Source organism: Melospiza georgiana, chromosome 2, assembly GCF_028018845.1.
Source record: "Melospiza georgiana isolate bMelGeo1 chromosome 2, bMelGeo1.pri, whole genome shotgun sequence".
NCBI lineage: Eukaryota > Metazoa > Chordata > Aves > Passeriformes > Passerellidae > Melospiza > Melospiza georgiana.
The window spans coordinates 780532-800036 of NC_080431.1; the positions used below are offsets into that span (position 1 = coordinate 780532).

Here is a 19505-nt window from a genome sequence, read left to right on the forward strand (position 1 = left end):
AGTGGGTGGAAGGCACAGTGATTGCATAAGCTGGCACTCCTGCCAGGAACATGAAAAACATCACCATCAAACAGGTGGGATGGGAAGAGATGGCTGCTGACCCTGGCTGAGCCTGCTCTCTGCACTGCAAACTCCTGATGGCAGGAGAACAAAAACCTCTGAGTGCACGTGGCCCCGAGCAAACCCCCCTCCAGATAATCCCCTCAGCCCCCTGCCATAACCAGCTGCTGCTGAACGTGCCAGCATGCCATCAGCTGGAATCCAGGGATTCTCACTGATTTCTGATTTCTTTGCCTCGCTGGCAAAGAGAAAAGAGTGCCAGGCAAAGAGGGAAGAACATCCGTGCTCAGGCATCACCAGAGCATCCCATGGGAGATCCAGCACTGCCAGACCCTCCAGGAGTGCCTCTCACTGCCCCAGGGAGCAGAAACACCACAGAGTGTTCCCAGGGGAGCTCTCCCTGGCATGTGTGGCAGAATGAGGTGATCTTTAAGGCCCTGTCCAGCCCAGACTGCTCCAGGACTGTGATTTCAGCACAGACACACAGGGAGACATACACAGACCACAGAAATCCTTCTGCCAATTAGATGCAAACCACATTTGGCTGTTTTCCCTCAATGAGAGAAAAGGCAGCTTTTTTGGGGTGCTTTGAGCATTCCCTGCTGCAGGGTCAGAGCACTGCACAGCTCCATCCTACACCTCACACAGCTGATCTCATCTCACAGTGCATCTCACTGATTTCCCCATTTATCATATGGGAAAAAAGAAGAAGAAATAAACAGGAAATGCTATGAGAGCCCCAACTCTTCATAAATGTGACCCTTGAACCATCACTGGGCTGGTGAATATTCCTTTCCTAGGCCTGCAATATCCAAGCCCCAGGCAGTCCCACTGCTTTGGAACACAGCTCAATACTCCAATGGCCTGCAGCTGTATAATAAGCAGTTGGGGATTCAGAATAATTCCAGTCATTAAAGCAGAATATTTAGATAAACAGCAAAAAGATGCAGATTGGCATCCTGTGGGGGAGCTCGCACAGGTAACTCTAAAATACACTGCAGAATTGGAACTGCCAGGCCAAAGGGCACACTCACCAGGCTGGGGGCTGTAACCTGAAATTCCTGAGAGCTGACACGTGTGAGCTGCTGTGGGTGGCTCAGCAATCACAAATGCTTCTCTCACTGTGCTCAAGAGACCTTCCAGGTACCTCAGTAAACAGCAAGAACCTGCTAGAACTGACTGGGGAGGAACAGCAAAACAAGGCAGGAAAACAGGCAACACAAAACTCACCATAAATATCAGAGGATGCATCAGACTTCTCCATCTGAATGTGCTGGGTAATTTTCTGACAGATTTCTATTTCCTTGTACAGCTGAATAGAGGGGGAAAAAAACAAACACAAAAATATGTTACTGTGGGAGGACACATCAATTGTAATGGTTTGGAACAGATTTTTGGGTTTTAATTACAGGCAGAAGAAGGGACTGTGGTCATTATTTATCAAACAGTTGCTCTCCACCTGTGTGAGAGGCATTAGCAGTGTCACTCAGCTCTGCTGTTGGAACACAGCTAGGGAGGAGGAAGCAGTGTTTTCCCACCCCCAGCACAAAACAGAGCACCCATCTATTTCCCTCAGTCAATACCATCTTGAGTGCATGACAAACACAGCTTCTGTTCCTGTTTTCCTCATTTACAGGTAGCAATAGCTCAATGCTTTATCTTATTTTAACAAAGACATTGCAGGAATTCAATTATTCAACAGCATTAAAATCACAAGGAGTGATTTTGTTTCTTAAACACATTTCTTCATTATCAGACTATCAGATTTGCTATAGCTCAGCCTGATATTTCACCTTTAACACCCTGATGTTTATTTGTACCAAGGAAAGCCCCCAAGTGTTTGACATGGTCATTAACATCCTTCCTGGGAGAGCAGCACGAATTCACACCCAGGCAATAGCCCAGAATCCCTCCATGCAGCCTCAAATCCCTCTGCCTTTCAGCACTGAAGTAACAAACCAGCCTTTGTCTTCAGAAAAAATCACAGCCCCAGGTGAACAGAGCCCACAGGTGAATATAAATTCTGTTTACACGCTGCTGTGAGCGTGTAAAAACACAATCTGCAATAATTAACATTTTGAAACTCTGTTTGGACTGCAGTACTAAACTGTTCCTTTAGAAAAGAAGAGGACCTCATTTCCAAAAGGGTTCCCTGATAAAAATGTAATTTTATCTCCCACTTCTATCAGCACTGCAACAATCAGTATTACAGAATAGTTACAGCCCCATGGAAGTAACTCCATGTTCTCCCCAAACATGAGAAGCAAACATACAAAGTGTTTTGGTTTAATATCCCCACATCAACACACCATCCTGCAGCACCCATCTCCACCACTCCCTGCACAGTCCCAGTGACAGAGTTTTGGGCTAATTACAGCTTTTCAGAATACCCAGTAAGTGATGATGACTCTGTCAATCCTACACCCTCTCAACACAAGTCCCCAAAGCCCATCCAGACAATGACAGCCAAAAGCTGTCTCCTCTGAGCTTTCATTTTCCCCACTCTATCACACTTCTCAGTCCTAGCACTCCTCTAGCACTTTCTCACTATTTGTTGTTGTTGTTGTTGACAGCATTCATGGAAAATCCCAGAAGTCCTTTGCTAAACGAGCAAACCCCCATAACTAGCAAAGTTTTACTTTTTATAAGTAAACCAGCCACCAATGAAAAGGACCTTAAAGGGGTTTACAGCATGCCTGTGTAGAATCACAGAGCTAAAGCATGACATTAATCCTGTTTGGTCTTTTTTTTAATCTCTCATGGCAGAATTCCTTTGAAGTCTGCTTTCGAGATGAGCGAGATGAGAACAGCCAGCTGAGGCAATTAAGGAAGCATATTCTCACACATAACTCCAGACCCTCCTGACCTCAATCTTCACCTTGCCATCAGGAAAAAACCCCAAAAAACACCCAACAACTTGTGTGTTTTCCCCCCTCTTTAAAACTCAGACAGTGTGCTGTCTGTAAAACCTCCATGTGTCTGTAAAACCTCCATGGACAACGTGAACAACAGGAAAAGACAATGGAGAGAAGTTCAGCTTCAATGTAGCTCAGAGTGACTTTCACATGCCTGTGGCTGTCCCTCCTTTCTGCCCAGACACATCCACACACAAATATGGGCTCAACACCAACACAGGATGAAAGGTTTGGAGAGATCCCTTTGCTGAAGGCCAATTTGCTCTGGTCTGCAGAGCCCCGTAATTGCAGAGTGAAAAGCAGAATTCTGCGTGCTCCACAACTCAGATAAACACTAATTAACAGCAGTGTCATCCCAGCAGCCCAGTGGGCAGCATTACCAGCTCATAGATCTCCTCCTCTGGCTTTGGCACGTAGAACTGGATCTGGTTGTCCAGCAGGAACTTGAGGCGCAGGTAGTGAGCGGAGCAGTCCAGCTGGTGTGTCTGCAAGAGAAGGGAGCCCTTAGAAAAGCAGCATTCCCTCATCTCTGACCCTCACAGCAGCACCTCCTGCCTGAGGGCTGAACAAACCTGCTGCTCCTGCTCTCCCCCAGCAACAAAATCCATGAACCCACCCAGGGCACTCTGCTGGCCTGGCCTTCTGCTCCCTCCCAAGCCATTCCAGAAATGAGCCCATGCTGGAACAGAAACCTCAGAGCATGCCTCTGGATAAAAGGATATCTGACCAAATGTTCTGCTAACAGAGCAAAATGGAACAGGAGAGGTGTTCTCTGTTTGGTTTGGGTTTTTTTAGCATCTTCATAATTTAGCACACAAATAGGATGTGGCAGATTTCAAGCAAGGTTAATAAGCACAAAAAAATCTGTCTGTCCTCTAAATTCCAAGCAGCTCAGGTTACCCTGGCTGGAAGCAGCCAAGAGTTGCATCCTGGATTGCGTCCCAGTGGAAGCAGGTCACACCATTTTAATGAATTAGTTATAATTAGCTGAGGATAGAGCATTTGGTCTGGGAGATGTTAATGACCTTTTCTCAGCATGATTAATAAGGTTGATTTAAGCAGAGGTTAATGCAGTGTGTAATCAAAACACATTACAAGTATGATAAACACAAAGGATATCATCCAGGAGTTACTTTCAAAGTTCCTAAACTGAACCTAATGAGAAACCCCAAAGTGATTCACAGATACAGGAGGTAAATTGTCCTCACTGTCACTTCTGAAATCCCACTATTAAAGGCTTTTACACCTCAGCCTTTTCATTGTACCCCAGCAAATTACCAAGGTTTCTCGGGCTGTGCTGAAAACAATGCCTTATCTGAAAACTCATGCAAGAGCAGCATTATTGCCTGTTTGTCCAGTTTTTTAAAGCCTACTTTTCCAGTTCCAGTGTGATCCAGCAGCACTGAGGTGATGAGCAATGTACCTGTGGAGAACATCCCACCCTGACCCTCCAGCAAACACCCAGAGAACAGGAAACACTTTGGGAAGTCTGGATTAGCCCAGGAGTAAAAAAAGCTACCAATAGTAAGAGGGAAAAGCAAAACAGATCTATTGCTGCACTCTGCACAGTGCTCTGTTCAAATATGTCCAACCCAAAAAATCAAATTATCCGTGGATGAAATGGAGTACCTGAAATGGAACAACCTCTGTAATCCAGGCAAATTCCTAGTTAATTAACTAATGACTGAAACCTATCCAGAGCCAAAAGAAAAACAGCTGAACGTTGGAGATACCCTTGCTCGCTCACTTTTCTTTTTTGGAAAGCTTCTTGCTTGCTTTTCCCAGTGATTACTGCTGTTTTCAGCAGTTCCCTCTTTACAGACACACACATACAAACACCCCTGAAACCAAAGGGAAGAAGTGGCATTAAAGGTTCAGAAATGACACAGAGGAGTCCTGGGTCACTTTCTGTCAGCTTAGTTAACTGTCCCTAGACACAGAGGTGTCTCAACAAAGAGGAGGGGACCTCAAGTCTCCTGAGTGCAGCCCCAAGGGATGCTTTGCAGCCTGCCCAGGCAGGCAGAAATCACCACCTGGGATGAATTTATCCAATCTGGGCAGGCTGAATTTATCCAGGCTCTGGGCAGAGCACCAGCTGAAGACAGAACTGGGTAAAACATTCCTATTTAGAGCCATGCATTTCCTTCCCCGTGCATTTCTTCCCAACAAACCCCGTAACGCGAAGTGGATGCCATCAATCCAGTACACTGTGATCCCATACAGGTCAGGAATGAGAACCCCAACCATGAGCCACCCCATTCAGCTAATTAACATCCCACAGCTGCCCCAGGGCTGTGTCTACCTCAAAGTCTGACCCTGGTTAAAGTGTCTCAGACAGGGCCATGGTGTTCTACTAAAGGGAAAGGAAAAGGTCCCTGGAATGTGGACACAGCCAGGCTGCCCTAAAAGCCAAACCATTAACCCACTTCTTGTTGCTGGGAGCTGCATCCACATGTGGGGAGGTGGGAGCAGAAACAGGGCAGCTTTAATGACAGGAATATCCTTTCAGGACCACCCAAAGTACCTTTCAGCCATCCAAATCAGCTTCTTGGTTTATTTATTTCTCTCCTAATAACTCTGGCTAGGTCTGGACTAAATTAAGCAGCTAACCCTGTTTAAAGCACAGCCTGACAGCTCAGCTGAGGTGCTCCAGGACAAGAATTTACAGCCGGGCTGGGATCCCATTCCAGAGGCTCCAAGTGCCACGGTGGGCTGGCACACAAGCCCAGCTCCTTTGGCCAAGGAGAGGGCCTGGCACGTTCTCCAGCAGCACAGGAATGTGGCCATCCCACTGCTCCTGTGTGGCCCAGCCCTCCCAGCAGGAAAACACCAGCCCAGAGGCAAAGGAAGCCCCCAGAGCACCAGGCTCAACTTCTGAGAGGCTCTGAGCACAAACCCTGAGACCTTGAGCTCTCTGCTTCTTGCCCCTCATGCAGGTCTCTCTGAAAAATGTAAATGGTGAGGGATAAAAAACACCCCAACCTTTCTTGCCTCACTTTTTATGCAGTCAGAAGACAAAATGCCATGTAGTCATATGGGCTTGTTTTTTACTGCTATTATGTCCATGTTGGGTTTTGGTGTTATTATCTCCACACTGGCTCTGCCTCAATCCGTGTACAGAGTGTGATTTCCTCCTCCATTTTAAGACGTACCATTATGCAAATGCTACTAATGCATATACATTCCTTCACACTGAGCAGTGTCATCACAGAATCACAGGATGGTTAAGACTGGAAGGGACCAACTATTTCCTATCAGCCAGAGAAAGCAATTTGATGCATATACACTGAGTTTTCCTGCCTTCCAAGTGATGTTGCTAGTTACATCTGAGCAGAAATCTTTGAGAAACCACTTTAAAAATGCTTTAAACACTCCTCCCACCAATCTTGAATCATAAAAGTGTCACAAAGCATCCTCCAAAGCCTAACTGGCTGTATAATAACAAGCAGCAATGTTAGCATAAGAACACATTTTCCACAATGACTTTAGTGCATCGAATGTTCTCCAACAGAAGAATCAAGCTCAGTTTAGCAGCACAGATTTAACCACATCCACACAAACATGAGGAGGTTTATATGAAATGTAGAGCTTGAAATGTTTACTGTACCAGAACTTGACTGGTTCTCAGATGGCAGATGGCAAACTGATGTGAAATGATGTGGATCGGATATTAAAGGGGGGAAAATGAGCTGAATGCAAGAGACAGAAGAAAGAGATTGATTATTAAATGCTACAGAAAAAAAGGCATCTCAACAGTGCTTTTCAGGCTGAAAACTCTCACAGAAAGGAAAGAAACAGATAGTACTGCTTGAAAACACACTCACCAACCTCCCCTTCTCCTTAAACACCCCCACCCACCGCAGCAAAAGCACAGGGAGAGACCAGACCCCGATCCAGTCCACTGAGCTAACCATCCTCACCCAAAGCAGAACATAAACCCTAAAAATAAACCATTACTAATCATGTGTCATCTAGCTTCCCTGTTATGCCTCTCTCCCAAAATGTCATCTTTTGCTGAAGACAAAGCAGAGCTCTCAGAAGCTGCAGCGCACCTGGCAGAGAGACGAGCGCACCGTGCAATTACTGGAAACAAACGCCTTTCTCTCACCTTCCCTCCCTCAGAGGCACATGCAACACGCTCTCCAAGTCCCCAAAGTTAAGCTCTCAATAGTAATAAATGTTTTCTTTTCTCCTGCTGTTGTTGTTGTACAAAGCAGACTCACTTTTCAGAGCGGCACGTGACAGGTCTCGCTCGCTCCGAAAACACACATTACGCAGCTGCCAGAGCTGAAAGCCTGTGTTTAATTTGTCAAAGTTCCCAACTCTTTGGAGATGGAACTCTTTTTAATGGCCCAACGCCTCTGATACTTCATCTGGCAAAGAAATCCAGGTGGTTTTTCTCCCCCCACCCCACTCCAATGTAGATAAAAGCTTCCCCCTGTCCCCTCCTGCCACACACGCCGGGCTGGGTCTGGTTCTGCACTGCAGGCAGCAAACACACCAAGTCTGGATTGCACCTTCCCCATCCTGGGGCTGCTGCTGCTGTCTCAGTGCCAGCCTGGGGGCAGGGAAGCAGGGATGGCTCCTGGGAAGGGCTGGCTGAGGTCACCTCACCTGCCTGGCACAGGGAAAGGGGCTGTGGGAGGGATGCAGAGCTGGGGCACCAGGGTGGCTGCACCACCACAGTGTGGGGCACCCAGGGGCTGGGAGATGGGTCCCACCCTCAGCTTGGTGCCACTGCAGGGACAGGGGATGGCTAGCTTTGGGAAAGGCAGAGCCAGCATGTGCAGGCACTTCCAGGCTCATACACAGCAGCCAGAGCGGGCAGGGCAAACCCCAGCCTGCTGTCCCTGCTGTCCCTGCAGCCACAGCAGGTCAGCTCCAGCTGCAGGGAATTCTCTGCTGTGCCCCTGGCCCCAGCCCTGCAGTGTGGTTTGTGTTTGTCACCCCAGACAGACCTGGTGTCCCAGTGCAGAGCAGCCCAAGCAGTGGCACACAGTGATCCCCAGCTGCCCCGGGGCAGGTTTACCTTGCAGATCATCTCCAGCACGTCCCTGGAGGTGTCCCCAGGCCGGATGACAGTCAGGACAGGCTGGTTGTTGGGCAGGCAGAACCACGAGGGCGTGAAGTACTCGTGCACCCAGATATCACAGTCGGGGTTGTGCTGGTGGACGCTGCTCAGGGCCACTTCTTTGTCCCTCTAAACAGACAAAATCCATCATGACAACCGCAGTCCAACACAGCTCCCTCTCCATCACTGACCGGTGCATTATGTGCTGCACTAGAGCTCTCAGACAGAACATATTTGGCTCCTAAGCCCAGGCTGAAGGCTTGTCTGGACAGGCACCTGCAGTTTTCTCTGAGCAGGGTAGAGTGTGCCTCCTGTGCCACCCACACACTGCTGCAGTGTGCTTCTCCTGGGGTTGCACCCTGTGCCTACTGGAAATGCCAGGAATGCAACAGCAAAATAGCAGGGATGAAAGAGATTTGAATTTAAAACTGAAATGTGCAGTGTTTCTGGGCAAACCACAACAAAACTGTTGTGGGTACTGCTGCTCCAATGCTTAGAAATGGCAAAATAGCAAATCTTCTCATTTATTCTGAATTTACTGGCTGCAAACGTGGGGGAAGGAGGTAGCTGGAGAGCTGGGGTTTTACCTTGCCATCTGGGACTGTGTCATCAAAGATCCCTTCAAGGGATTTCTTCACTGAATCCACTCCTTCTCCAAACACCTGAGGAACAAGAGAAGAGATCTGCTTTAAACACAAACGGACTCCCTGTGCACAGTACATGCCATGGGCAGAACAGCCTGTCCCACATCCAGAACAGGATTCCAACTGAGAAATACGAACAGCCATCCCCAAACACACTGCTTGCACGAGCCAGAGAGCCAAAACCAACAGGAGGAATGATCAGACAGGAATATGTGCAGCACCCACCCCAAATCAGCACAGGGCAGGCAGGGCTGGTGCTGCAGCAGAGCCCGACAACGAGAAGTGAAAAGTTCAGTTTTAGAGCTCCACATCAGCACAGCCCTGGGACCAAGTTGCTGGGCCGTTAATTATTCCCTGGCCAAAATGAAGCAGGGACCAGGCAGGATGGAAAAGGTCTCTGCATTTTGCTTCCAACAGGCAAGACTTTGCACAAGCAAGGGACATGTGTTCAGGCACTCCATTCAGGCACTCTGCTGCTTCCTCAAAACTTGGCACTTTTTACAACTCTCTGCACAATGGATTTCCTTTAACCTGGAACAGAATCCCCCTCCGTGCCTGAGCTGTGGAGGAGTGAGGGGGGCAGGAGCAGGGGAGGCAGCGTGAAGAATGCAATTATCTCCACTGAAAGGAAAAACAAAAGGAGGGACCTTAGGGGGATGAAAAAACAGGTCTGAAAACACAGCACAGGCAGGACCCCAGCTCAGGAGAAGGGATTTGGGGCAAGTAAATACAAAGCAACGGGGATGCTGCAGCATCAGCACAAGGAACTGGGAATGTGCTCTTGGAGCTGCATCCCAGCCAAGCCCTGGGCCTTTGCTCAGCCTCTAAATATATCAGGTGAACTTCCAGTGTCTCATCATCCTCTGCTGAACAAAACAGCCACTGCTGCTCGCACAGACAGCACCAGAAATCACAGGGCACAGAGCAGTGTGTGGCCCCAGCCTTTCTCCCCACAAGAAGTGAGGGAAGAGAAAGAAAGGCAGAGCCTACATTTCCTGCAATTAGGTGAGGTATGGCTCGCAAAAAGTGAAAGCTGTAATTAGGGATGTTTGCAAAGATTAACAGAGAAGCACCTTCCTACCACACTGCAGCACGTTTTCTACAGAAAGATCTGGGCAGTGACTGGGTGGAAACTGCACAACTTCTGCTTTTTTATAAATCTGAACCAAAACAGGGAGTGTCCCAACTAAATGCAAAGCTCCTTGTCACTTGAGGAAGTTTTCACCAAACTCAGCTACATTTAAATCATTGTACAAACTCCTCATTTTAAATTAAAAATAACCAAACAAGTCTGGATTGTTTTGGGGTTCTCCCTCCAAAGCTGTGTCTGTTTTACACTGCTGCTTTGTTGCTCCTGAGATTAGGGAGGGTGCCTGCAGGAAAAGCAGAAGGAGCAGAAATGCAACAACAGAATCCAGCTGAAGAAAAGGACAAATTCCAGCCTTGTGGTAGGAGCTGCTGTGCCCTGATGTGCAGCTGCAGCCCCTGATTTTGGACGGGATGAGGAACACCATGACTGTGCCAGTGACTCTTTGTGAGAGCTGCGTTCTGCCCACCAACAAACCACCCCTGCAATAACAGCACCCCAAACTCCCACCTCTTACCTGGTTAATGCTGGGCCTCCCCTGCTTCTTCTTGGAGGTAGTGTCCAGCCCCCAGAGAGAAGAAAACCTGCTCCTCCTCTTGCTGGCAGACCTGGACATGGCCTGTGTCCTCCTCCTCACTCCCGACTCCCCTGTGCGAGCCGCCACCTGTCAATGCCACGTGGCTTCAGCACCCCAGCACAAACCCCCCAAACTGGGGGGTCTGGGGGGGGAAAAGGGCAAATCCTATGGCAACACAGAGTTTTCACTGCTGGGACAGTGGGGATGCTGCCAGGCTGCTGCCTTCTCACTGCAAATTAACTCACTTCTGCCAGCATCCAAATATTGAAATGGACAGTACACACCACCTAATCAACATTGAGCAAAACCTCAGCACCAGGGAAGGGTTTGGGCTTTTTTCTTTTCTGTATTTTTTTCCTAGCAAGGTTTCAAAGGTGGACATGTGAAACCTGAGATTTCCAAACTTATCAGTTGCTTCCCAAAAACCCCATCTTCCTCTTTGCTCCTTCCTGTGGAAACACTCTGGGCATGCTGGTGCTGACTCAGAGGTGCAGCAAGGCCAGATAAAGGCTTGCAGGGAGCTCATGGCATTTCAGCCTGCATTTCCTTAAAGATAAGTGACATCTGAAGGACTGAGCAAGGCACAGGAAGGGGAAAAGGGATCTGAAATGACCCTTCCCATCAGAGCAGTGTCAGCTGCCCTACAGCAAAATGCCCTGTGGCAACAAGAGACACTGCCTTGAGTGAGCCCAGCTATCTGGGGAGCTCTGGAGATGAGTGGGACATCACTCAGAGATGAACAGTTCAGGCCCAATAAACAGTCTGTCTAATCAGATTTCCCAGGTGGAGGTGGCCTGAGGAGAGGAGCTCCTCTCCTGCCAAAAAGGGAGCGGTAGGGAGGGGCAGGAGGCACAGACAGACAGACAGACAGACCCACCCTGCTGACTGCACCTCCTGGAACACCTCAGTGCTGCATTCCCACAGCCCAGAGCAGCAGAGTGGCCCTGGGAGCAGCCAGGGATGTCCCCAGCTGAGGAACTGGCTGGGTGCAGCACGTCCAGAACTGCAGCGGGATGGACAGAGGCTGGCTGCTGCACCAGGGAACCCTGAGAGCAATCAGGGCTCTCCTTGGGAACTGGGAGGAAATCCAGGAGCAGGAGAACTTGAGCACCACAGCAACACCTCCATTTCCACACTGAGAGGCTCCCCAGCTGTGCCTGGGACATTGACACAGAGCCACATGGGGTAACTCAGCACATCTTGGATGAATGTACTGGGACACCTTCAGCAGACTGGGCTCATGGAGTCACAGAATCACTTGGGGTGGGGGGGACCTTAAAGCCATCCCCTCCTATTCCACCCCTTCCACTGTCCCAGGCTGCTCTAAGCCCTGTCCACCCTGGCCTGGGACACTTCCAGGGATCCAGGGGCAGCCACAGCTTCCCTGGGTAAATTCCCTTCCTGAAACTTGAGTTAGGGCTCCTCACATGAGGCTGCACTTCCCCACGTTCCTGGGGGCAAAGGAGGACATGAGAGTTTGCTGAGAGGAGAAGAAAACACGTGTCTCTTCCAACACAACATTTTTCCCAACATATTTTTTCCCTTGGCTCTCCAGAGACACCAGCATGAAGAGGCAGACTGTTTTTCAGGCTAGAGCTCAGTGCTTTGCTTGATGTGAAAAAAAAAAAATAAGCATAAATGCAAATTACAGCCCGCCACTTAAAAAATATAATAAATCCAGCAGCAATTAGCAGGATGATGACGCTAATCTTTTCATATAGGAAAGAATAAAAACGCCCCTGACTGAATTACAGCTCTGCATTCAACTGCAGGCTACAGCTGACATCTACGAGACAACAGTGGAGCTCAGCTATTTCTGTGAACCTCCAGGAGTCCAAGCCGAGACTACAAGAACTTGACTCACATTCGTTTTGCAAAACATTTCCCTGTACATTTAAGAGCTGGGCTGTTGCAGTATTTAAATTTAAACAACCATTATTTGCCACACCACAGGGAGCACATTTCCCTTCCCTTGTGGAGCACCAGGTGTGGATGACCAGAGTATTGGAATAATTGCTTGGAATAAAGTCAGACAGCCCAAGAAGGTCTCAGCCAGCATGTGCTGAGGGTCTCAGAATGGCTCCCACTGACTTAATGGGATGTGTCCATACGGGATGGCTCCCACTGACTTCAGGGGATGTGTGGATCACACCCAAATCTGTGGACACTCGAGATGACCAGGAAGATCTGTTTCTGGTGGAAATTCCAAATGACACCCCTAGGACAGAGACGGCTCTCCCCCAGCCGCTGCTGCGGCCCAGCCCAGCCCACGCCAGCCCTGCCCACTCACCAGGGCGTGGAAGGAGGACACGGAGAAGATGCCCAGGCGGCCCATGGCCACCTTGGTGGGGCGGCTGGCGAAGGCCAGCAGGCGCTTGGGGTTGGGCAGCTCCCCGCCCTGCAGGCTGGCCAGGTAGCAGCGGTACCGGAACAGGTCCATCTGGAACTGCTCCAGGTTCTGCTCCCACACGAAGATCTGCCGGGGGACAGAAAGGGACAGAGCCTGGTCAATGCCTCGGGACAACCCACAGGGGCACACTCGCACAATCTCTGCTGGGCAGAGGGACTCTCAGACATGTACAAGCCTCTTTTCCCAGCCCAGCACTCGAAGAAGGAGTCAGAACTCTTCTGTTCTCATTCTCAAGGTTGTTTATTGCTTCTTATCCATAAAATTCTTTCTCCAACCTGCTGAGGTCTGTCTGGCAGGTCAGACAGAGGAATACTGCCCACCTCAGAGGTGGTGCTATCTTTTTATGCTAAAAACTACATGTCCATTAGTTACCATAACTTCCCAAAGCCTATCACCTAGGTTAGACAGTGAGTTTCTACTCTAAACCAATCTCAAAGTGCCCTATTTACAATAACTTCCCAAAACCTATCACCTAGGTTAGACAGTGAGTTTCTACTCTAAACCAATCCAACAGTGCCCTATTTACAATAACTTCCCAATACCTATCAAAAGTAAATTTCTACTCCAAACCAAACTAAAAGCGCCCTATTTACAACAACTGCCCAATATCTATGTCAGACAGTGAGTTTCTACTCTAAACCAGTCCAAAAGTGCCAACACCACCCAGAAGATGGAGGCTAGGAACAAGAAGGAAAAAGGACAAGGCACGCCCAAATTCCTCCATCTTGGGACCCTGAGCTCCCATTCTAAACACCACAAAAATCTATTTTTCACCCCTGTGACAAACTAACTATTATTCTACTTAAACTTTCTTGACTTGTAATTCTTCATGTAAAGGTTGGTAATTGTTTTTTCCAAGGGCTAAATCAAAGGCAGGGGGTCAAGGGCAGCCAGAGGAATTTCCTGGGTTCCACCAACACACCTGTCACTATGATATTTTCTGAAAAATTCCTCTGTTAATATTTTTTCTTCTGAGAAGCTTCAGAAAAGAAATGTAAACAATTATTTGATTGCTTTGGAGATTGTTTACTAACAGGTGTACCTTTAATTAGTTTTATGTGCATTGTGTGTTAACTTAATGACTAATTTTAGTTTAGTTCTGCTGGGATTCTTGTCAGTCACGGGTTTTTATTATTCATTCTTTTCTAGCCTTTTAATATATCTTTTCTCTATTCTTTTTAGTATAGTTTTAGTATAGCATTTTTAATATAATATAATATAATATAATATTATAAAATAATAAATCAGCCTTCTAAGAACATGAAGTCAAATTCTCATCTCTCACCTCGTCCTAGAAACCCTCACAACACCACACTCACCCTTTTCACCAGGGCTGATCTCACCCAACAAACCCTGAGTGCTGATTTTCCCACATTCCCCTGCCCTCCCAACCCCCCAAAGGATGCAAACAGTTAAAGAGTTTTGATTAGATGGAAAACAACTTTCTACATTCATGGCAAAAGTCTCCTCCTGGGACAACTGCTCCTTTGATACAATGCTAATTAACAGGATTAAATTTTCATTTTTAATTTTCTTTGTATTTCCAGGATTCTCTGCTCTGCAGTCCCTTAAGAGGCTTCTTTCACGCATCAAGAGCATCTGAAGAATCAGAAGAGCAAAGCCCACCAAACTCCAGGCACAGGGCAACCCAAATCAGCAGCCACAGCAGCAGCTTTGCTGTGAGCAACAACAGAGCTTGAAAAAGTGCCATACACTGGGGATAATTAATCTGATCAGCAGAAGAGTGCTGCAATCAGCCTATGGAAGGACTTATTTAAATAATTCAAATGGCTTATAGGAAACAGTTTCAAAGCATCCAAACTCAGTTACATAAAGAGAGAGACTGCTCTGCCCTCTCACTGTGACTGACAGCTTTGAGTAGGGTTCTTTAGCATCTCCTTCCTCTTTCTCCCCTATTTCCCCTTCCCACAGGCTTCCAGGGGGTACAAATCCCTTCAGCTCAGCCCCAGCCACTTCCCCCTATGCTCTGCATTACAGGCACACTTGGCAGCCGTGGCAGGAGAGCTCCAAATGAGGGAAGCAGCAGCCATATGTCAAATTTCCCAAAATAAGGTGCTGCTGCAGCAGTGTGAGAGACATCTGCTCGAGGCTCTCTGCTTCTGAAAGGCAGCCAGCCACGCTGCCCACTTGAAGGCAGCAGGGGAGGGCCCAGGGATGCAGCCACAAGGTCAGGGCAGGCCCTTGTGACAGCACAATCAGGCATGGCTTCGTCAGCCCAGCTGCCAGCAGTTTGTTGGTGTGTGAACAGCTGTTCCCCAAAGCATCCCCCCCAGCCACGGCCTGGCAGCCTCCTGCTATCCAAATCTCCTGGAGGCCAGCAGACAGCCCATGCTGGACCTTAGTGAAGCAATGGTGCAGCTAAGGCGGCAGCACAGCTCTCCAGGGAGCTCCCATCAACCTCTACAAGGCCTTAAACCCACGCTAGGGACTTTTTATCGGAATTCAGGACATCCCTCTGGATATCCTGGATTGCTCAAAGCCCTGCCAGGGGGGCTCAGAAACCTTGGCACAGAGCCCAAGACACCTGTGACTTTGATTGTGACCCATGAAAAAAATTACCAACCTTATATGAGGATCTGCAAGCCACAAAAGTCCAAGTAGAACAATAATTAGTTTGTCATGAGGTGAAAAACAGATTTTTGGGGTTTTTAGAATGGGAGTTCAGGAGGCAAGACAGAGGAATCTGGGCACATCCAGCCTTTCTCCTCCTTCTTGGCCTCCATCTTCTGCTGTGATGTTGGCACTTTTGGATTGGTTTAGAGTAGAAGCTCACTGTCTAACATAGGTGATAGGTATTGGGAAGTTATGGTAAATAATGTACACATGGATTTTAGTATAAAAAGATAACGCTGCCCTGGGGGCAGGCAGTGTGCCTCTGTCTGACCTGCTGAACGGACCTCAGCAGGCCAGAGAAAAAATTTAATAGAAAAGATACAATAAACAACCTTGAGAATGAGAATAGAAGAGTTCTGACTCCTTCCACCACCAGGCTGGGAAAAGAGACTGCCCAACACATCTCGGTGTTGCTGTGACCAGCAGAATCCCCGAGAACTTTTGAGTTCACCTGATCCAGTATGGTCTTCTTCTTCTTGGAGTCTGTGACGGAGGACAGCTGCATCTCCCCCATCTTCTTCATCTTCTCGTCCATGTCGATCTTCTGCTCGAGCTTCTTGATCTCGGTCTTGAGCAGCTTGAGGGTGTCCTCCTTGTGGTGCTGCCGCGCCACGGCGGTGGCGCAGGCCGAGTGGATGGCCGTGATCCAGTTCTCCAGCTCCGTCTGGCTGCACGTCTGCCCGAGGGGGGAAAGGGAAAGAGCTCAGCACCCTCCTCCAGACTGATGGAACTGATTAGCACATACAACTCCATGCAGGTTCCTCTGCCTTTGATCTCCAGATTCAAAGCCTTAAATCCACTTATGTACACCCATCATATCCCATTTTTAACTCTTGGAATTACACCTCTATCTGTGCTCTGCAGCTGGGGGGGCTTCCCAGCAAGGTCTCAGCAATCACCTCCCTGGCCATCATTTCTAGCTTGGCATTTAGCCATGGATCTAGACTCCAGCTCCTAAGGCAGGGAACGCACCACTGCTGTGCCCTTCCCAGGATGGAGAGCTTTTCTGCCATGCAGCAGTTAACAATAAATTAATGGCACAAAATGTGACCATGAGAAGTATGAGTAGCTTTATGGTGGTGCACAGACAAACAGCTTTTTGTTTCTGAATGTCTTAAAGCACTCTGAAGACACCCCTGTTACCATTAAAGGCAGGCTCATCCTCAGTTCCACAGCTCTGGCACTGTCCCTTCCCAAGCATGGACATGGCAGTTTGGGAAAAGGGAACATTTCTCCTTGCTGGAAGTGTCCAAGACCAGGCTGGACAGGCCTTGGAACAACCTGGAAGAGTGGAAGGCATTCCAAGCCATGGCAAGGCATGGAACTGGATAATCTTTAATGTCTCTTCCAGCCCAAACTACTCTATGAGACAGCAGGCTGGAGCATGAGACACCAGTACTTCTTTCTGGAAGAGAACTATTCTGATTAGAGCCTTTTGACACACAAAGAAAAATCTTTCCAGATTCTTCTTTCCAGATCTTCAAAACAAGAAGTCAATCTAAGGCCTTTTACTAAACTCCATTCCTTTTTACAGCAGGTCATGAAACAAAGTCTTTGTGTGAGTGTCAGCCTGTGGCAATAATCCCACTGGTATTTGGCTGGAAAAGCAGCAAGGTGCCAAACCACCTTGTTCTAATTAAACCTTCTGATGATGGCTCATCTATTAATAGACAGCCCAGCATGACTTCTCCATTTGCTGGGGAAGATGAGGAAGGTCATCCTCGCTGAGGAGACAACCAACAGCCAAGGATGAAGCTAAGGAGAGCTTCCCAGGGAGGCCCAGCTGGGCCTCACACTGGTACTCCCAAACTTTGGTGGCACAGGGGTGTCCCACAATGACACCACTTCTCTCACTCAGGCTGGAAGCCCTAAGCAGAAGCAGGATCTGCTGCAAAAGCACAGACAGCCAAGAGCCATTGCTCTGAGGGCATTCCCTTCTCCCCTGCTTCCCTGGCAGAAAGGACACATCACAGAACATTTCTGGCAATAGAAATGACTGAATTTTGCTTGAAAAGGCTCAGTTTTGATTCTTCCCTACACAAAAACCTACCTGTGGCACAATGACACTGGGCTCTGGGGGGAAAAGCTTTGGGGTGAGTCTGGGAGCCCACAAGAAAAACACAGAGGGATTCTTTGTAAGGATATGCAGGGCCAGGACACAGGGAATGGCTTCCCACTGCCAGAGGGATACTGAGAAGGAATTCCTCCCTGTGAGTGTGGGCAGGCCCTGGCACAGGCTGTCCCTGGATCCCTGGCAGTGCCCAAGGCCAGGCTGGGCACTGGGGCTGGGAGCAGCCTGGGACAGTGGGAGGTGTCCCTGCCATGGCAGGGGGTGGAACAAGGTGATCTTTAAGATCCCCTCCGACCCAGGCCATTCTGTGGCTCTGGGATTCCCTCTCACCTGGAGGAAGGTCTCCAGGTGCCAAAATACTCATCCCCTTCCCAGGGAAAACGTGAAGGAGAGAGGGGCAGGGCAGTATTACAGAAGGAAAAATCCCATTGAGGGGGCAGGGAAGTTAGCCCACAAAAAAAGATGGGTTTTTTTCAGTCAGACACTCAGTCCCTCCAAGAATCAGAAGGGCTTTTCTTTTTGCACCAGTTTGAGAATGCAGCCCTTTGCAAAGACAGCTGCAAGGCCCTACAACACTGTATAAATTCAGTTTCTTGCTCTGGAATACAAGGGAGTGATGAAGTGGGGACACATCCTACCCCAGAGTAGCTTCTGGCTTAAGAAGGCAAGAAACTCCATTGTCACTGGAAAGAGAAATAAAGGGATTCCTCCAGTGAAGAAAACTGAATCACAAGTGAGGAAATGCCCCCACCTCAGCACGTGCTGCCAACTGCAAATAACAGAATGTCACACCCTGCTTAGTGCCAGCCTGATATAAGAAAGGGGATGACAACCCAAACATCACTCAGGGAAGCAGTGGCTACCAAATGACAGAAATCTCTTCAAGTGAAACACATCAACTAATCTACGGTCTTTGATGTAAGCCCTGGGATTTTTTTTCTTTAAAGTACCTAGTGAAACGGAGACATTTCTATTTCCTGATTAAAGAACCAAAGCCTGCACTTCCAGCGTCCTCTGGGGCAGCAGCAAGGTGTGTGAACAAGGGCCAGCTGGATTCTGCACCCCTCTGGGAGAGCATCTGCAGATCCAGACATCCCCTTGCACTTCCAGCTGCTCCCGGCCTTGTCAGCCCCTCAAGCACTCTCCCCTGACACAGAGTGGCACAGCACTTGTAGTGCCCAGCTGGGTGTCCTGTGGGGTCACTGCCTTGGTCTGTGTGCTCTAAGCATGCTGCCCAAGCTGTTTTCACAGGGGTGCAAGAGCATTTCTCCATTCTTTGCTCCAGCCATCTACACAAGGAGGGTCCAGCCAGTTATTAGAAAAGCAGATTTGACACTGATCACATTCACCTCATGACCCTCCTCTAGTGCTGCCAAAGGAAAACCCCAAACCTCCTGCAGTGTTTGGTTTTTCAGGATTTTCCACCCCTCTCACCCAGAGCTAGATGCCCTCCTTGCTGGGAAACACAAAAAACCTTTGCAGAAGCCAACCTGGAAGAGGAAAGCGTCGCCAAGGGAGTTGCTGAGGCAGAAGACAAAGTCCTTTTTGGGGTGCTCAGGCACGGCCTGCACGATGCTGTTCTCCACCCAGACCGCGTGCTTGGGGATGCTGTTGTGGTCGATGCCAGACCTGCCGTCCGTCTCGTAGAAGAACAGCGTGCAGCCTGCAGGAGACAACGAGCAGCAGCTTCAAATGTTCTGCTGGGTTCAGGGCCAGGCAGGCACGCCAGGAGCTGCAGGGCACAGTGAGCCCTGACCCCAGGCTGCTTCGTTCACCCTGAGCTTAGTTCTCCCCAGGATTGCCAAAACACAAAGTCGCAGGCAGTAAAATACATTCCCAGATGAGAAATAGTGTAAGAAATCACAAATCTGTGTCCATGGTCACTCCATCACACAGGGGTGAGATGCTGGTCCCCTGAGGGTGACAGCCAGCTGTGAGCCAGCCCTGGGAGCAGACAGACCCCCGGGCATGGCCCAGCCTCACCTCTGCGGCTGCAGTCCCCCCAAGGCAAAGACCAAGCCATTTAATTACTGCAT

General features: G+C 48.8%; 1 protein-coding gene across 5 annotated transcripts in view; it reads right to left on the reverse strand.

The window, feature by feature from the left end:
• TIAM1 (TIAM Rac1 associated GEF 1) overlaps positions 1-19505 on the reverse strand; it is a 144282-nt gene that overhangs the window by 36247 nt on the left and 88530 nt on the right. For all 5 annotated transcript variants that reach the window (XM_058019148.1, XM_058019145.1, XM_058019144.1 and 2 more), the window contains 8 exons: positions 18960-19132; positions 15850-16074; positions 12645-12830; positions 10295-10441; positions 8634-8708; positions 8005-8175; positions 3356-3460; positions 1291-1372 (listed from right to left, as the gene is read on the reverse strand). In XM_058019148.1, coding sequence (XP_057875131.1) covers positions 1291-1372; positions 3356-3460; positions 8005-8175; positions 8634-8708; positions 10295-10441; positions 12645-12830; positions 15850-16074; positions 18960-19132 — 1164 coding nt within the window. The remainder of the gene's footprint in view (positions 1-1290; positions 1373-3355; positions 3461-8004; positions 8176-8633; positions 8709-10294; positions 10442-12644; positions 12831-15849; positions 16075-18959; positions 19133-19505) is intronic.